Source organism: Triplophysa rosa, linkage group LG4, assembly GCF_024868665.1.
Source record: "Triplophysa rosa linkage group LG4, Trosa_1v2, whole genome shotgun sequence".
In the NCBI taxonomy this organism is placed as follows: Eukaryota; Metazoa; Chordata; class Actinopteri; order Cypriniformes; family Nemacheilidae; genus Triplophysa; species Triplophysa rosa.
The window spans coordinates 5,814,052-5,829,344 of NC_079893.1; the positions used below are offsets into that span (position 1 = coordinate 5,814,052).

General features: G+C 36.8%; 2 protein-coding genes across 8 annotated transcripts; one reads left to right on the plus strand and one right to left on the minus strand.

Moving 5' to 3' along the window:
• Nucleotides 1-1,433: 1,433 nt before the first annotated feature.
• Nucleotides 1,434-5,412, minus strand: ints15 (integrator complex subunit 15). 4 transcript variants are annotated; one of them, XM_057330956.1, is made up of 8 exons: nucleotides 5,314-5,412; nucleotides 4,118-4,320; nucleotides 3,588-3,809; nucleotides 3,067-3,232; nucleotides 2,360-2,661; nucleotides 2,005-2,206; nucleotides 1,877-1,916; nucleotides 1,434-1,721 (listed from the first exon to the last, which is right to left on the minus strand). In XM_057330956.1, the coding sequence occupies exons 1-8, from the start codon at nucleotides 5,405-5,407 to the stop codon at nucleotides 1,442-1,444; spliced, it is 1,509 nt and encodes a 502-aa protein (XP_057186939.1). In that variant the 5' UTR covers nucleotides 5,408-5,412; the 3' UTR covers nucleotides 1,434-1,441. The 4 variants fall into 4 exon arrangements, with proteins under 4 accessions (XP_057186939.1, XP_057186941.1, XP_057186942.1 ...); XM_057330958.1 differs by lacking the exon at nucleotides 5,314-5,412 and adding an exon at nucleotides 4,825-4,930; XM_057330959.1 differs by lacking the exon at nucleotides 5,314-5,412 and adding an exon at nucleotides 4,825-4,929 and having other exon boundaries at nucleotides 4,118-4,317.
• Nucleotides 5,372-15,192, plus strand: rgs11 (regulator of G protein signaling 11). 4 transcript variants are annotated; one of them, XM_057330952.1, is made up of 17 exons: nucleotides 5,372-5,503; nucleotides 6,002-6,098; nucleotides 6,757-6,807; nucleotides 7,600-7,706; nucleotides 7,871-7,922; nucleotides 8,205-8,263; nucleotides 8,355-8,431; nucleotides 8,830-8,911; nucleotides 10,142-10,207; nucleotides 10,313-10,534; nucleotides 11,337-11,398; nucleotides 11,543-11,656; nucleotides 11,848-11,963; nucleotides 12,766-12,853; nucleotides 13,425-13,563; nucleotides 13,924-14,006; nucleotides 14,083-15,192. In XM_057330952.1, the coding sequence occupies exons 1-17, from the start codon at nucleotides 5,441-5,443 to the stop codon at nucleotides 14,216-14,218; spliced, it is 1,614 nt and encodes a 537-aa protein (XP_057186935.1). In that variant the 5' UTR covers nucleotides 5,372-5,440; the 3' UTR covers nucleotides 14,219-15,192. The 4 variants fall into 4 exon arrangements, with proteins under 4 accessions (XP_057186935.1, XP_057186936.1, XP_057186938.1 ...); XM_057330953.1 differs by having other exon boundaries at nucleotides 10,511-10,534; XM_057330955.1 differs by lacking the exon at nucleotides 13,425-13,563 and having other exon boundaries at nucleotides 14,083-14,194.
• The last annotated feature ends 101 nt before the right edge of the window (nucleotides 15,193-15,293 follow it).

Sequence of the window (15,293 nt, forward strand, 5' to 3'; positions counted from 1 at the left end):
AACTCGAATAATGATTTTATGGTCAATTTTGCTATATCAAATACATGCTTGGTTTGGGGTTTTACTATGTTTTTTAAACATTTCCATTTGAAATCAAAACAGTGATGGATGGGGTTAGGCCAGGTGTGGGGGTTGTATCTAAAATTAAGGTTTAAGGGCACATTTTAGGTCTAACTTTGATTTTTTTTCTAATAGAATGAGTTTTTACTGGAACCAACAGCTATTTGCTTTGCAAGTAATCCGATCCGTTTATTGTCAATAAGGTTACTGTCATAATCATATTTGACATGTGTCTAGCAACTAATTTGTCTATACAATAAAATGCGCAACAGCATCACCAACAAACTAACCTGATGTTTAATAAATCAAGTTTAAAACACTACGTGGAACAGAATTTTAGACCAATGAGATTTTAGTGTGGGTGGGGCTACTCAGGACAAGGACACAGAGATGAAAGTGTCAATACACTCAATGGTTTCTTTTAACGTTTCTTCACATCTGGTTAGACAGTGTCACAATGAATCAGAGCGATGGTACTCTAGACAGTTTCAATTGACAACACGCCTGGCTTGAAGTTAACTTCTGGTCTGTGTTTGGTTATAACAATTTATTTGATGTTTAATTTACATTCACATTAATATTATATCATATATAAATTGTATTAAATTAAACCTACACATCAGTTATTAATTCTTTGCAGAGGTCTACTGGAAGTTAAGTTTGGGCCACATAACCTTTTGTTGCTGCTGAAACCATCTATATACAGAGCTAAACAAGCAACGGACATAGTACAAATATAGTCGTAATCGGTAAAGAGGTATTTTATTAGTAACACACTTTTTAAGAAGTTGACTCTTCTCATTTTTTTCGTTGTTCTGCTGTATTTCATAATCAACTCGCATGCAAAACTGTTGCTGATCATCAAATTTGTAACCAAAAGGACATTTTCAAAACGGGACAAAGGAATTGATAAACGAATATATACAGACAGTTTGTTTTGCTACTTAAACTATCATCCACATCCTTGTACACACAAATCCGTTTTTTCAAAAAAATATATTTCATGGTTTGTAAAAGATTGTGGTTTAAAGATACAGCTGCATTTCAGCTGGAATAAACACATACAGAAAGCTTTAAAAACGCTTTTGATTTTATTTGTATAAGCGTGATGTGAAGTCCAAATCAGTGTTAAATAACGAGTCCCAGTGTAGGAAACAGGATTCAACCTGGTAATCCAAAACATATGATATAAAGAATATCTGTTTATAGTAAACTACAAGAGCATTTCCAGAGTTTTCAAGGTTGTCCGATATAAAAGATAAAAAGAATCTTGCCGTAGTTCAAGATATGATGCAAATTTCTTCTTTGTCCACACCCCAAAATCGTACAAAATGTTCTCTTCCCAAGAGGAAGCAAGAAGTCTATGTGGTTTGTTTTCTGGTCAACGAATGGGCCGGTATGGAAAGGACACGGCTGCAGGATGGTAGGCGTGTGGAGATAAAGCAGCGTGGGGTGTTAACGGGCGATGCGGGGACAGTGCTGGGTGCGTGGGGTGTGGTGACAGGACCGGGTGTGGACTGTGTGGAGAGGACAGGGCGGACTGATGTGGACTGTGAGGAGAGGGTCGGCCGGGGTGGATGTGGGGGTACATATTGGGCTGGAAAGGTCCGCCGTGAGGTGGGGGCTGCACGACTGGACCGGACATCACCAGCTGTAACAGACTGCAACAAAAAGAAGAAAAAACCTTTAAACACAAACTTATCAGATAAGTCATTTAATTATTCCAATTTGTACGTAACATAGCTCAAATATATTTACTACACAATATAAACTGTGATTTCAGTGTCGGTTTTGCTTCGTGTGATCAGTAACTTACTTATTGTGGGGAAGTCTGGAGCACAAAGTCCGTAGGTCCTCTGGGGGACAAATGACACAAAGGAAATGATGTCACTAAAATGCTGCCTTCAGATGGAAACAGGTCATTACCAAGTAAACCTCACTCACCCCTGGTACACAAAAGAGCTCCCGCTGCCATGGCAACCTGAAGGGCTTGTGCCAGCCTATCCAGAGCCAGCTGAATTTGACTGGCAGCAGGGAGAGGCGTGAGTTTCTCACATATACGACTGACTTCCTCCACCAGCGCGGCAACAGACTCCACAGGGAGCACGGCTAGACGACCAATGAGATTCTGTTCTGTCAGTTGGACCTATAGAAATTAATTTGAGTTACACCCCAAACAATTTCACTACAAGACCAAATCAAATGATATTAATGTCTTTATACAGTCTGTTATACATAATAATAGAGGTTCTATAGTCCTATAAAATTATAAAAAAATATTTTAAGCCAGATACAACACCTGTAGCATGAGAAAGACTTGAAGAACACTCAGGTGCAGTTTAGAGTACAGGTCTCCATTCGCCGTCCCTTTGTCACTTTCTCCATGCCCATTGCTCATAGCCGGCTTTCGGGCTCTCTGATAGGCTAAAGGAGCTTTGACACACCATCTGAGCAGTCCCAAAAGAGGTGTGATCTCAAGGCAACCTAATGGCAGGCTAGAATTGAGGGGTGTGTTGATGAAGGTGAGGAGAAGCAGTCTGGGGTCCTCTGTGATCCAACCAACTAGCATCTCCAAGAGAGCAGGGGGCGGAGTCAGCTCATCTACAAGCAACAATGTTATACAGTATATAAAATACTTTCTGTCAACCAGACAGAAAGTATAGCGATTTTCAAAAGTAACTGCAAACATATTTTTTTCTTTTAGTATAAATTTTTTTTAATTATAGATGCCCCCCTGAATATATGGAAATTCTCTCAATACTCTTTAAAAAGCTTCCTAGGTTGAAACCTCATGAAGCTAAATGATAAAATGCCAAGAGAAAGATTTTGCAAAGTCTAGTCAAAGGGTGGCAACTTTGAAGATGCTAAAATATAGCATTCATTTTTTTCTGCTTTTATCTGAAAACTGAATACTGTATTCCCCCCACTACAAAGACATTTTAGGCATCTTTATATCTGAAATTTGCATGATTTACTGCTTGTTTTGCATGGTGACAAGCACAATACCTGAGGAGAAGTCATAGAGGGCTGTTACTGCAGTGATGAGCTGGCAGCAGAATCGGGGACTGGCTGAACAGATGTTCTGCAGTGTGGAGATGGCACATGGCACCAGTGAGCAGTAATCATCCATCAACACCTGAGCCAACCGAACACACCACGCAGAGTGTGTGCGCTGCACAAACACATATAGCATTACATCACTAACAAAACATACAAATATATACTGTAGCATACTATTAGATACATTTCTATTTGGAATACTTGTTTCTGATGTTCATCTAAGTTATCTGTTAATTTCAATCCCTGTAAGACGATACAAGACCCCATGTCAGGGTCCTGGTCACTATGTCTGGGGTTCTTTTGCAAATATGACAGGTCCTATAAACAATACATGCCATTTAAGTAATAATTTATCAATAAAATACTAACAGTAATACTTCAAAAATGTACACAAAAAAAGAACAAATGAACAAATATCCTCAATAAGTCGATTTGAACTAACGTTAAAAAACATTTCTCTCACACACCTGTAGCCAGGTGGCTGCACATTCTAGTATGGTCACCCGAGATACAGCTATCGCCATAGAGACCAGCTTCCCAAGCATGGCCATGCGGCTCTCATCAGCCTTGTTGCCTTGGAGACTGAAGAGGGCGGAGAAAATGATCTGTCGGATTGCGTCTTTGCTCTGCTCCTGGAAATAACTGCACATGATTTCCAGCAGCTGGAGCTCCTGAACGCAGCTCATCCTCTGTGCCAAACACAACACAAGATGCATCACAAACTGTACCAGCCTTAGTGTCTCATTGTTTCAAATCCCTTAAACATATGGACATTTTCATACTAGACCAGGACAATCTTAACCTGTCATTTTACGAGCCTGTGGCTATACCATAGTACCGTGATGGTATCAGATAATAAAATCATGGTCACTTACATGAGTACTTTAAGAAAAATAAAAAATATTACAACTACTGTAGTGTCTTTCAACCCATCTCTTTTTGTAAAGGCTATAATGTGTTTTAATGGTTTGATCTCAGTCTATGTATGTTTTCTCACCTTGGGCTGAATGTTTCTGTCTTTATAGACGTGAAATATGAACTCCTCCACCAGCTCCACGGTGCTCTTCTCCAGTCCAGGTGTGGGACCTGTCGAGCTCTGCATCGCACTGCCCAGAGAGATGTCCAGATGATACAGAACCTCTTTAGCTGCACTCAGCGGATCACGCCGCAGCAACGCATGGCGGATATCACTCATCTCTGCTGCAGAACAGAAACATTATGAATATAAGCAACAGTTAGGCATCAGGAGTACAAAGCAAAGTACAAAAAAAGCACAATGGTACTATAATGTTTATCTGGACATGCACTGATAATAGCAATAATGGTAAAGTTATGCTTTTAAATGTGTCTTGGTACACTGCTAAAAAAATCTTCACAGCGTTTCTAATGGATAGATGATAACAAAGTACTACCATCTGGTATATCGCTGTACCATGGTACCGCAGCACTTTGTTGTATAGAAACAACACAACAAAAAACAAGGAACTGGAAATTATTTGTCCAACGAAAATGTGCTTAGATCGTATTAAATCCTCATATTGCATTAGAATAGGTTAATCCCGATCAGCGACGAAAAACACGTCTAATCGTTCTCTATGGTGACACACAACGCGTTTCAAGCACTATCTGTTTCTGAACAAAAGTACATGATTTCTTGTTAACATGATTACATGTTCATGTATAATCTTAACGCCACTATCTTACCTGGTTAATTAATAAGACGTATTATTCGTTTATTCTAAGCAGTAACTAAACTGTCCATATTGACAATGTGAAAGTTGTTCATGGCATCATAACTACGGAAGCCCGTTATGGGCATTTCATTCGTCGTTGCGTTACGAGTGGCCCAGCTCGTAGGCACCCCCTGCGTGCTGGAGTTAATGCACTTACACAAAAACCACAAGATGTGTGAATGGCATTGTATTTGTTTGTTTTTCTCTCTTAAAAGTGATAGTGCAGTCAATGAAATGCCAACTATCATTATAATAAAGGTCATGTACGACACGTGTTTCAACTCCATATAAATATTCAAGTTTCATATAATTACTACACACACTATAGTTATTTAAAGATAAACACAAATTCACTTGTGGAAAAAAACTGAAAGAAATCTAATATGCCTCAACCTAAAATCTTGCAGTCAACTACTTCAGTACTATTAATTTATAACCACTGGGTGGCGCTACCGTTTACCTGCTTGACACGTGGAACTCGAATGAAGCACCACCCCATCGACTCTCCTCTGACAGGACACTAAACTCTCCATTATAATCAGCAGCATCAGCATCCAACTTCACATCTCGAGTGAGAAGCTGCAAACATGACCATCAACACGCTCAGTCAGGATGGAGTGCCACGACAACAAATGCCCTGCTTGACTAAGGTAGGCTAACACTTAAAAATGTCATTTTTACAGAAGTACTGCAAAAAAGATTTTGTAGAGTCCTGGGAGCTTTTTCTTTCATCTTCATGCTTTTTGTGCTGTGGTAAAATACATACATTAATTTATAAAATAATAATTATTAACAATATTTCAGTACGTGTGCAATTAGTTAGTTAAAAAGCAATGCAACTATTATGAGTTTTTTTTTCATTATATCCTGCTATGGATGAAAGCTTTTGTTTTTGTATTCTTACCAAAGTACATTTTGGTGCATATTTTTTGTGTGCATGCTGTCATTTTATGCTTTTTATGCAGTAGTTGACAAAGAACATTGACATTATGTTTTTTGTTTTCAGAATCAAGATTGAGTTGAACATTGAGTTGTTACGAGTCATAGAAATGCATATTAAAGAAAGAATGTTGAATACATGTTGTTTTAGATTTTTAGATTAAAGCACAACTAAACTTTCACGTTTTCTGTCAACTCTTGGCACATAGATGGAGCGCATGATCATATCAATGCAGGATCCAGATATGGGCATCAAATTGCGCAACCAGCGTCTTCTTATTACTGTTATACCGCACGCAATGACTGGTGAGACTCTCTCTCTCTCTCTCTCTCTCTCTCTCTCTCTCTCTCTCTCTCTCTCTCTCTCATAACTGCATCAAACTTGACTCACTTTATCCACACTGGATAATCCCAAATGGATTCAAATGTTCCGTTTATTTACCCGGCACTGACATGTTATGGCAAGATTAGAGATACCGCCTAGGCGCGACAGGAATAGTTCCCCGATATTATTGTGGAAATATCGTGCATTTGACGGCAAAGTCTACGTGCGCACCTCGGAAAGTGTGGCGCGCGCATGAGGAAAGAGAATCAATAGAAGCTTGCGCAGTGAAATCAGACTCCAGTGTGCGCGCTCGGTCTCTGCGCTCCTATTTTTTAATTAGACAAACAGTGCATGTTTTCCGCCTGCGCGCGTCTCTCAGAGGACACATGGACTGCGTGTGCATGACCAAATTACTTTATTTAGCCCAATAAAAAAACATGTCAAAGTCACTAAATCCAAGTCAACAGAATTATTAACCATGGTTTAACTAGTAGGCCTAGTCACAGTTATTTTGTTGTAAAACCGTAGGAAACACAAATTTACCGTTGTCTCACCATGGATATTAGTACATATTTAATGTGTTTGCATTAAACCTATGGTAATACAATGTTAATACAATTGATTATCTTTACTTTACAGGTCTAGACATCATCAAATGGCTGATTAAAAAGTATTCCTGTTCTGATGAAGGTAAGACAGTAATGATTGTGTGTGAGCGTGCGTGCCTGCTGTTGTGTGGTGTGGTATTAATAGGAAGTATTAATAGTATGATTATACAGCACTGTTTGTTTAACACCATTTGCCGTTTACGTGTGAACCTTTTTGTGTAATAATTTCCATGCTGCTGTGGTTTTCCAGTTATCTGTGTGTGACTTGCAGAGAGTGCCCTCTGGAGACAACATTTTTCTCCATGTGCAGTCCTTCTAGGGACATCAAAACATAACACACATACACAGTCCCAAAGGAACTTGATGCTTGTTAGGTTTACTTTAGGGCTAGTCAGACTTTATGTAATCTTAAGTGAGTTGTGTGCCCAATTATTTTAGGAAAACGCGTACTTGTCACACACAGAGAACAGTTAGGACTCAGAAAGCCCTAATAAACATGATGTTATGTCCACAGCTGTAATTAGGGCAAAATTGCTCAAAGTTCACTGTTTAGAAATATAGGCCTACATACACTGTCATTGTGAAAGTTACTTTAAAACAGACCTATTTTTACAAAAATATAGATACACTTTAGGCCTTGGTTGTAGTTTTTAGTGTGTTTAATTCTTATTTTCTTCAGACATAATACATATATATTTTTTAAATCTGCCATTTTGTGGTTATTGTCCCTAATGTAAACATAATTATTTACATCTTAATATATAATTTTGTGGAGCCTGTGGCCTGAGATGCCTGTGCCCCTGAAGAGGACAAGAGGGTATGGAGAATGGATGGAGTGTAGTATTAAGTATTTGTGTGTGTATTTATGTTTTAGAGGCATTGCACATTGGGCAGTTTCTTGTGAAATATGGTTACATCTACCCTTTAAAAGAGCCCAGAAACCTTATTTTGAAATCTGACGATTCACCATATCGTTTTCAGGTACACACACACACACACACACACACACACACACACACACACACACACACGCACGCACGCACGCACGCACACACACACACGCACACACACAAACAGACACAATTTTGTACTATGTCAGCATTTTTCTAAAGTTCATATATCAAATTAATTGATTCTTTTATCAGACACCATACTATTGGGCTTCAACACGCTGGCCTGCTTCAGAACTCGATTATGGTGAGTTGTTTCAATTAAAGGTACAGTATGCACAAACGCTTTGAGATCATTAGCACCAACAGGACATTTTCTTATTCATGCTGCATTTTGTCAGTTGAAAATAGTTATACTTAGGCATATACCTTTTCAGATGTGCAATATTCAAGCACATTTTAAGCACTTTAAGGTGTCAATTCAGACTCCTGGGACTGTACAAATAAAACAAATCAAAGAATAAACCGTCACAGACAGCGATTGTGATTTCGCACAAATAAAAGAATGCATTTACATGCTGTGTTCTAGCAATCTACCTGGCCAAGAAGAACATCCGAAAACAAGGAGAGCTGGTCGAATATGAAAAAGTACGTGCGACACCCAACACTACAATGCAGAGATGGAACAATGAAGCAATCTCTTGGTCATTCACTCTCTGGCTCACGCTCTCTTTGTTAGGAGTGCTATAATGCTTTACATAAACGGATCAATCACACCTGGGACTTTGTTGTGATGCAGGCAAGAGAGCAGCTCAGGTAACTATCATCACAAAACACACAAGCACATATCACATGATGCTTGCTTTGACCTATTAAGGAGAGGAGAAATAAAGTTAATACACTATATGCAGGCACTTTGAAGATGTTAAAACACTTGACCATAAAAACACAATCACTTAATAACAAAATTGAATGTTTTAACTTTTAAGTCAAATTTATGTCAATTTAAGGGCATTGGGACCTACAGTGATGTAGTGTATATAAGGATAATAGTGATCTGGTGCGTACCATTAAGCTTAAACATAGACTACTTCTTAGTCATTGTAACAAAAAAATGTACATTTTAGTGCTCTGTTATCATTTTTATTCAATGTAAGATCAAATTATCATGATCTCCATATGTTTCATGAATCGTTTGATTTTCTTATGTTAAGGGCATCAAAACAACGTCGGAAAGCAGATCGTATAGTGCTGGAGTGTCAAGAGCAAGCCTACTGGCTAGTGAACAGACCTCCTGTGAGTAATAAACAATCTTCTTACAACACTAGCAAAAAAAGTAACCAAAAGTGGCACGGTAATACACAATACTTTTTCATTACTAAGCACTATTGAATAGTATTGAGTCACAGCTACATAAAAGCCAGCTTTAGCCAAGCCTTTCAGAAATGTGATACAGAAATGTGAAAGCATGCAAATGCATTAGCCAATCATGCGGCAGAGCAAAGCTTAAGCTGACCTGGCAACTGTGCCCGCCCGCCGTGAGCCCGCACATCTGTACCCAGCCTCTGCTTATGAAATATTGAGCCAGTCGGTCAAAAGCGTCGCAAAGCAGAGGAAAATGGGGGAAGGGGGAGAATGAGAAGAGATTGAGAAAAGGGAGGGCAGATTGTTGCAATAATGGTAAAAAAGGAGAAGTAGAGTGGAACATATTGGTGCCTTCAAAAGGAACACCAATGAATGCGCACACATGCAAAAGGGAAAGCGCAAGTGCATTGCTTCACATCAATCTAAATGTGTTTAGAATTTAAATGATAGTTTTGTCATTTTCTACTGAACCTCGTATTGTTCCAAACCTACTTTATTGTCTTCTGTGTTATGTAGAATGTTAGACTTTCATTGTATAAAAAAGAACATTCGTTAAAATGTCTTTGTTTTCCAAAGTTAGAAAGTGATACATGTTTGGAAAAACATGACGTTGAGTAAATGAGACTTTTCATATATGAAAATATTTTTGAACTGTCCCTTTAAGAACTGTATATTTGCTGTACATGTCTAATGGTTCCATCATTTGACGGAGTGCTTAAGAGGATATTCTATTTCTAAGTGACTGTGTGTTGTGGTGTGTCTGTGATATGTCAAATCAAATTATCATGATCTCCATATGTTTCATGAAACGTTTTATTTTCTTATGCTAAGGGCATCAAAACAACGTCGGAAAGCAGATCGTATAGTGCTGGAGTGTCAAGAGCAAGCCTCGGTGGTGTACACTGTGTGTGTGTGTGTTTGTGTTACTAAGCACTATTGCACAAGGACATTTTAGCGTGAAATCCAGATGATGTTTAATCTGGGGGGATTTAAAAACCATTTCATTCTTGCCACTTTGTGTGCGTGTGTGTATACAGTAAGTAACCAATATTAGACAAACATTCCATTGCTAAGAACTTTGCTAAAGACTAGTCGCTTTGTCATTTCGGACACCCTTATTTGTCATTTAGCTGTGTGTATCTTCATTCAAACATTTTGCAGCCGGGGGCGTTGGACATTCTTGACAACGGACCGCAGAGACGGACTATGAATACTAGAGTGCAGCTGGTCAGTGAGTTACCAACCACAACACAACACAACACAACACAACACAACACAACACAAAACATCATACAGACAACGTTTTAACAATATATGAACAAACATTCACAGCAGAATCCTTCATGTTTAAGCATCATCTATAGCTTTCTTTTTATTTCTGTTTTCTCATGCGTCCTTATGCAAGTAAGTAAACGCTTCTTCATTTCCAACTATCATTTCATAGCAAAGACCATACATACTGCATGTGCGCATTTTGAAATGTTTGGAAACCATAATGGATATGTTTTCCTTATTATATTTTCAGAAAAGAACACAGAATTCTACAAAAAAGAAGTAAGGTTATTAAATGAATATAACTTTTTAGGGTCGTTAAACGATTAATCGCGATTAATCGCATGCAATTACAAGTTTGCATAATGTATGTCCGTGTACTGTGCATATTCCTTTTGTATTTATAAAAACATATACATACATTAGGCATGTATTTAAGAAAAATGCGAAACATTTTATTTAATTTAAATGATCGGTAAATTTAATAAATGTAAATATTTCCTAAATTTGTATACATGTATGTATTTATAAATACAAAATTAATATGCACAGTACACAGACATATATATATATAAGAAAATACGAAACATTTGATTTAATTTAAATGATCGGTAAATTTAATAAATGTAAATATTTCCTAAATTTGTTGTATGTATTTATAAATACAAAATTAATATGCACAGTACACAGACATATATTTAAGAAAAATACGAAACATTTTATTTAATTTAAATGATCGGTAAATTTAATAAATGTAAATATTTCCTAAATTTGTATACATGTATGTATTTATAAATACTAAATTAATATGCACAGTACACAGACATATATTATGTAAACACAAACTTTAATGCAGCGATTAATCGCGATAAATCATTTGACAGCCCTACAATTTATCATTAAAATAAAATATAAATTATATGTATATATAATAAAAATATAAATAAATGTACAATAAAATAGACTATACTGTATTGAATAATATATTTGTAATATTTAATATGTTTTTAAATGCATGACTAATTTTAGTTCCCGTCATTCATTAGTTTGGTTTTGAGTTTGTTTATATGTTAAATGGCTTTAGATTGAACACAACAGGAAAAGCCTGGCCAGAAATCGGCTCAAATCTTCAATTTGCCTTGAGAGGTACTGAATTTGTGTGTTATTGCTCCTCTACCATACACTCTATCCTCAGGCTAGAGCTAATGGACTGTCTTCAAAAATATCTTTGTAAATGGAAGCACCCTTAATATAAACCTTTCTGCGGGTTGTGCGTGTCTGTGTGTGCAGTTATGTCAAGTACTGTGAGCAGTACCAGTCTCATGACCCCATAATGCAAGGATCCCTTCCCAGCAACCCCTGGATCACAGATGATGTCACGTTTTGGAGCATTAACTCTGACACGTGAGTCACATGATCACATGCCAGTTAGCATTATATAATAGATTAAACATTAAAAACGAAACACAATTAATGCACGTGCAAACACCTCATATCGTAAGTGTTTAAAACCTTAAACAATAACCTGAACAGGTGCGTGATGATATCAACCTGTTTGAAGGTCAGAAAGGATTTTCTCTATGTTTGTGGATCAGGGCCGCTGTGCCGACTAAACTACGTGTGGAGCGCTGGAGCTTCAGTTTTGTGGAGCTGCTCGATGACCCATTGGGCAGAAAAGAGTTCATGACGTATCTGGAAAAAGAATTTAGCGGTATATGCAAAACACACACAATATTATTCAAGATAATGTGAAATGTGAAAGCCCAGTATGAGGTCCTGATTCCAACTGTCAACAATTTGTAAAAAAAACCTTGATATATATTGATATAATATTAATATGATATATAAATTAGGGCTGTCAAATGATTAATCGCGATTAATCGCATCCAGAATAAAAGTTTGTGTTTACATCATATACAGTATATCTGTGTATATTAATTTTGTATTTATAAACACAAAACATACACATACTTGTCTATATATTTCGGAAATATTTAAATGTATTAATTTATATTTACCAATAATTTAAATTCTAAATAAACGTTTATTTATTGTTATATTTTATATTTTTCTAAAATAAATTAATTTATGTGTATGTGTTCATAAATACAAAATTAATTAGCACAGTATACCGAAATAAATTACGTAAGCACAAACTTTTATTCTGGATGCGATTAATCACGATTAATCGTTTGACAGCCCTAATATAAATATATATGAACCATACATTGATATATAATTCAGCATGTCATTTATTTTAAAGAACAGTATGGTTTTGTATGGTACATGGTACAGTCCTATGTGCACAAAAATTGATTTTCAATAATGTATTTTTATGCACTTAATATTTAATATTTATTTCAACTCAGTTTTAAACAACAGCCCAGAACTTTCTCTTCTGCACTATTTTTGGATCTCACTGCACTCTCTGCATGTATCAATAATGTAACACATTTTTCTCTTTCTTTTCACCTCTCTCTCATATTTTCTCATGGTGCCTTTTCCATTATCAGCGGAGAACCTGTGTTTCTGGCAGGCTTGTGAGGACGTGCGACATGGAGAGACCTCAAAGATTCCTGAGAAAGTGGGGGAAGTGTACAAGTATGTCCATTTGAATGTTTTTTTGGGGGGGGGGGAGTTTACCAGATTGGATATCTCTGAATGGGCAAATGTAACTTTTGCAACTTTTATTTCTATGGACTTTGCTCTGGTTTTTGTTTTGGTCTAATCCCTCGGACGTCCATAACTGATTTTCATTCTTAAAGTCCCCGTAAAGTTGCGATTGTTTTTACTTCCGTATTTTTACGCATTTCCGGGTGAAATGGAATTTCGAATGAGAAAAAAGTTGGCGTGGCTTTCGTCTTTCTCTGCGATTTGATTGGATGTATGAAAACAGCTGTTGCCTTTTGAAATGAAACTGGTAGCAGACTGACAGTTGAAGGGGAGGAGTTAAAGGAGGCTCCGCCCAAGCCGTCTAACATACGTCATTTAAGATGGATAGTCACTACAGGACAGATGTGCATTTTCAGATTTGAACTGAAGATTATGAGGGCACACGAATTTTAAAAAGAGAATGACCCACATTGATACACTATTTACAATTAACACTGCAATATTTCATGAAAAAATAGGCATTGTCATTTTTTATTTCACTGGGACTTCAATCTATCAGGCAATTTCTGGCCCCTGGTGCGAGTTGCTGGGTGAATATTGACAGTAAGACCATGGAAAAAACTCTTCAAGGACTCAAGCAGCCTCATCGGTTTATTTTGGATGATGCCCAGATGCATATTTACTTTCTCATGAAAAAGGTATGAAGTTCAAGAATGTGTAACATAAAAAATGAATAAAGACAAAATACAACATGTCATAAATGATTACACTAGATTATTTTTCCCACTTTATTTAGCACAATAACAATATCTGTTATAAAACTGGGCCATGAAAGCATTTGCAATTCATAATATGTTATATTTTTGAGTAAAACAAAAACACAATGTTCGGCAGGTCTTCATTTGAGTATGAAGAGCAAGGTGATTGGAGGGACTAAAAAAATAAGAGGTTATGATGACATTTTGACGAAAGACAAAAACACCAGAACATTTAGGGACAATATTGATTTTAATGTTCAAAACATGTTCAACGCAAACTTTTTCTCTGTTTATATGCAGGATTCATACCCTCGGTATCTCAAATCAGAACTCTACAAGAATTTATTAGGTCGAGCTGTAGTACCACAGGAGACCAAGAAAAGGTACAAGTGCATACATGAATCATACTATATCTATATAGATCAAACTGAGTCATGTCATTGGTGTTTGTGTGTCCAGCGTGTTCCCGTTCACGCGACGCCAACGTCACTCCAGCCCTTCCCCTGCGCTCACAACCCAAACCGCAGAGAATGATGGGAAGCCGAAGAACTCCAGCTCCATCAGAAGCAATCCTGGAACGGCATCCCGGCTTTAATCATTCAACACGCAACAGCTAAAATACATTTGCTAATGCTGTTTTTTTGTGCTGTTTCACCTCACCACAGTTGTACACACTGCTGTATGAAACAGTACAATTTAGGTACAATTTACAGGTTATGGTTTAAAGAGAATGCATGATGTACAGTAGTGGCCAAAGGTAATGTATGAAAAAGTAATGAAAGGGGAGGAATATTTGAATCCCTCAGGTTCGATTAAACTATCAAAGCTGAGCTTCAATTTACACTCCAAACACAACAACGTGCATACACATTTTTTTTTTTGTAGCTTTAATATTTGAATAAAGAGCAAAGATGTCAATTATTGTCCAAAGTTGGACATCACCTTTGGCCACTACTGTATTCCTCTGTTCATATCACACAGCAATACAGCTTCATCATGAATCATTATAATCATAGATGACATTGAGCAATAACTCTTCAAAAGGCTTTTTAAAATAATTATAATTTTATTTTTAAATGTTCCAGGTATGTTTATCAGTATGTTATTAGCATTTCAAGTGTTTCTGTTTGATCATTTTGATTAGGTTGTTTTCTGTTGTTATAATGCACTTAATCCTAACACTTATCTCAACAGTTAAATGAAAAAGCATCGAGTGGTTTAAATATTACTAGTTTTAAAGACAGTTATTCAAAGCAACTTCATAGAAAGCGCTAATTCCTATTAAAAAAAATGTATTTTTTACAACGGTCAAACGTGAACATCGTGCACATGCCGATACATTAACAATTGGTTAATATGCAAAATCGTTTAAAACAAAACTCTTGATTGTTGACTCAAAATCTATGCGATTTTATGTGAAAGTAATTTTTATTTTTGTGTGGCCTATCCTTTTAAGACCCTTAAAGACATTTTTCTCTACTAATGCTATAGAAGACTTTGGTCTTTCTGCCAGTAAAGGAAGTGAAGCACAATGGCAATGAAAGTCTCCACATCATCATTTCCTCTCTGTAGATGTCTCCACATCTTCAACCGGACAATTAAAGAGAATTTAATACTGAAAATGTGTGTTGTATTTCACTAAAGTGGCCAGCGTGAACTAATGAGGAAAA

Bases quoted from the DNA above. Each gene is read 5' to 3' on its own strand.
- ints15 (XM_057330956.1), bottom strand. From the start codon at position 5,407: ATGCTGATGCTGCTGATTATAATGGAGAGTTTAGTGTCCTGTCAGAGG. The intron at 4,321-5,313 runs GTAAACGGTAGC...TCTGTTCTGCAG, and splicing joins GAGTTCCACGTGTCAAGCAG to CAGAGATGAGTGATATCCGC. The intron at 1,722-1,876 runs GTAAGTTACTGA...TTTTTGTTGCAG, and splicing joins TCCAGACTTCCCCACAATAA to TCTGTTACAGCTGGTGATGT.
- rgs11 (XM_057330952.1), top strand. From the start codon at position 5,441: ATGACCATCAACACGCTCAGTCAGGATGGAGTGCCACGACAACAAATG. The intron at 5,504-6,001 runs GTAGGCTAACAC...CTTGGCACATAG, and splicing joins AAATGCCCTGCTTGACTAAG to ATGGAGCGCATGATCATATC. The intron at 12,854-13,424 runs GTATGTCCATTT...TCAATCTATCAG, and splicing joins AAAGTGGGGGAAGTGTACAA to GCAATTTCTGGCCCCTGGTG.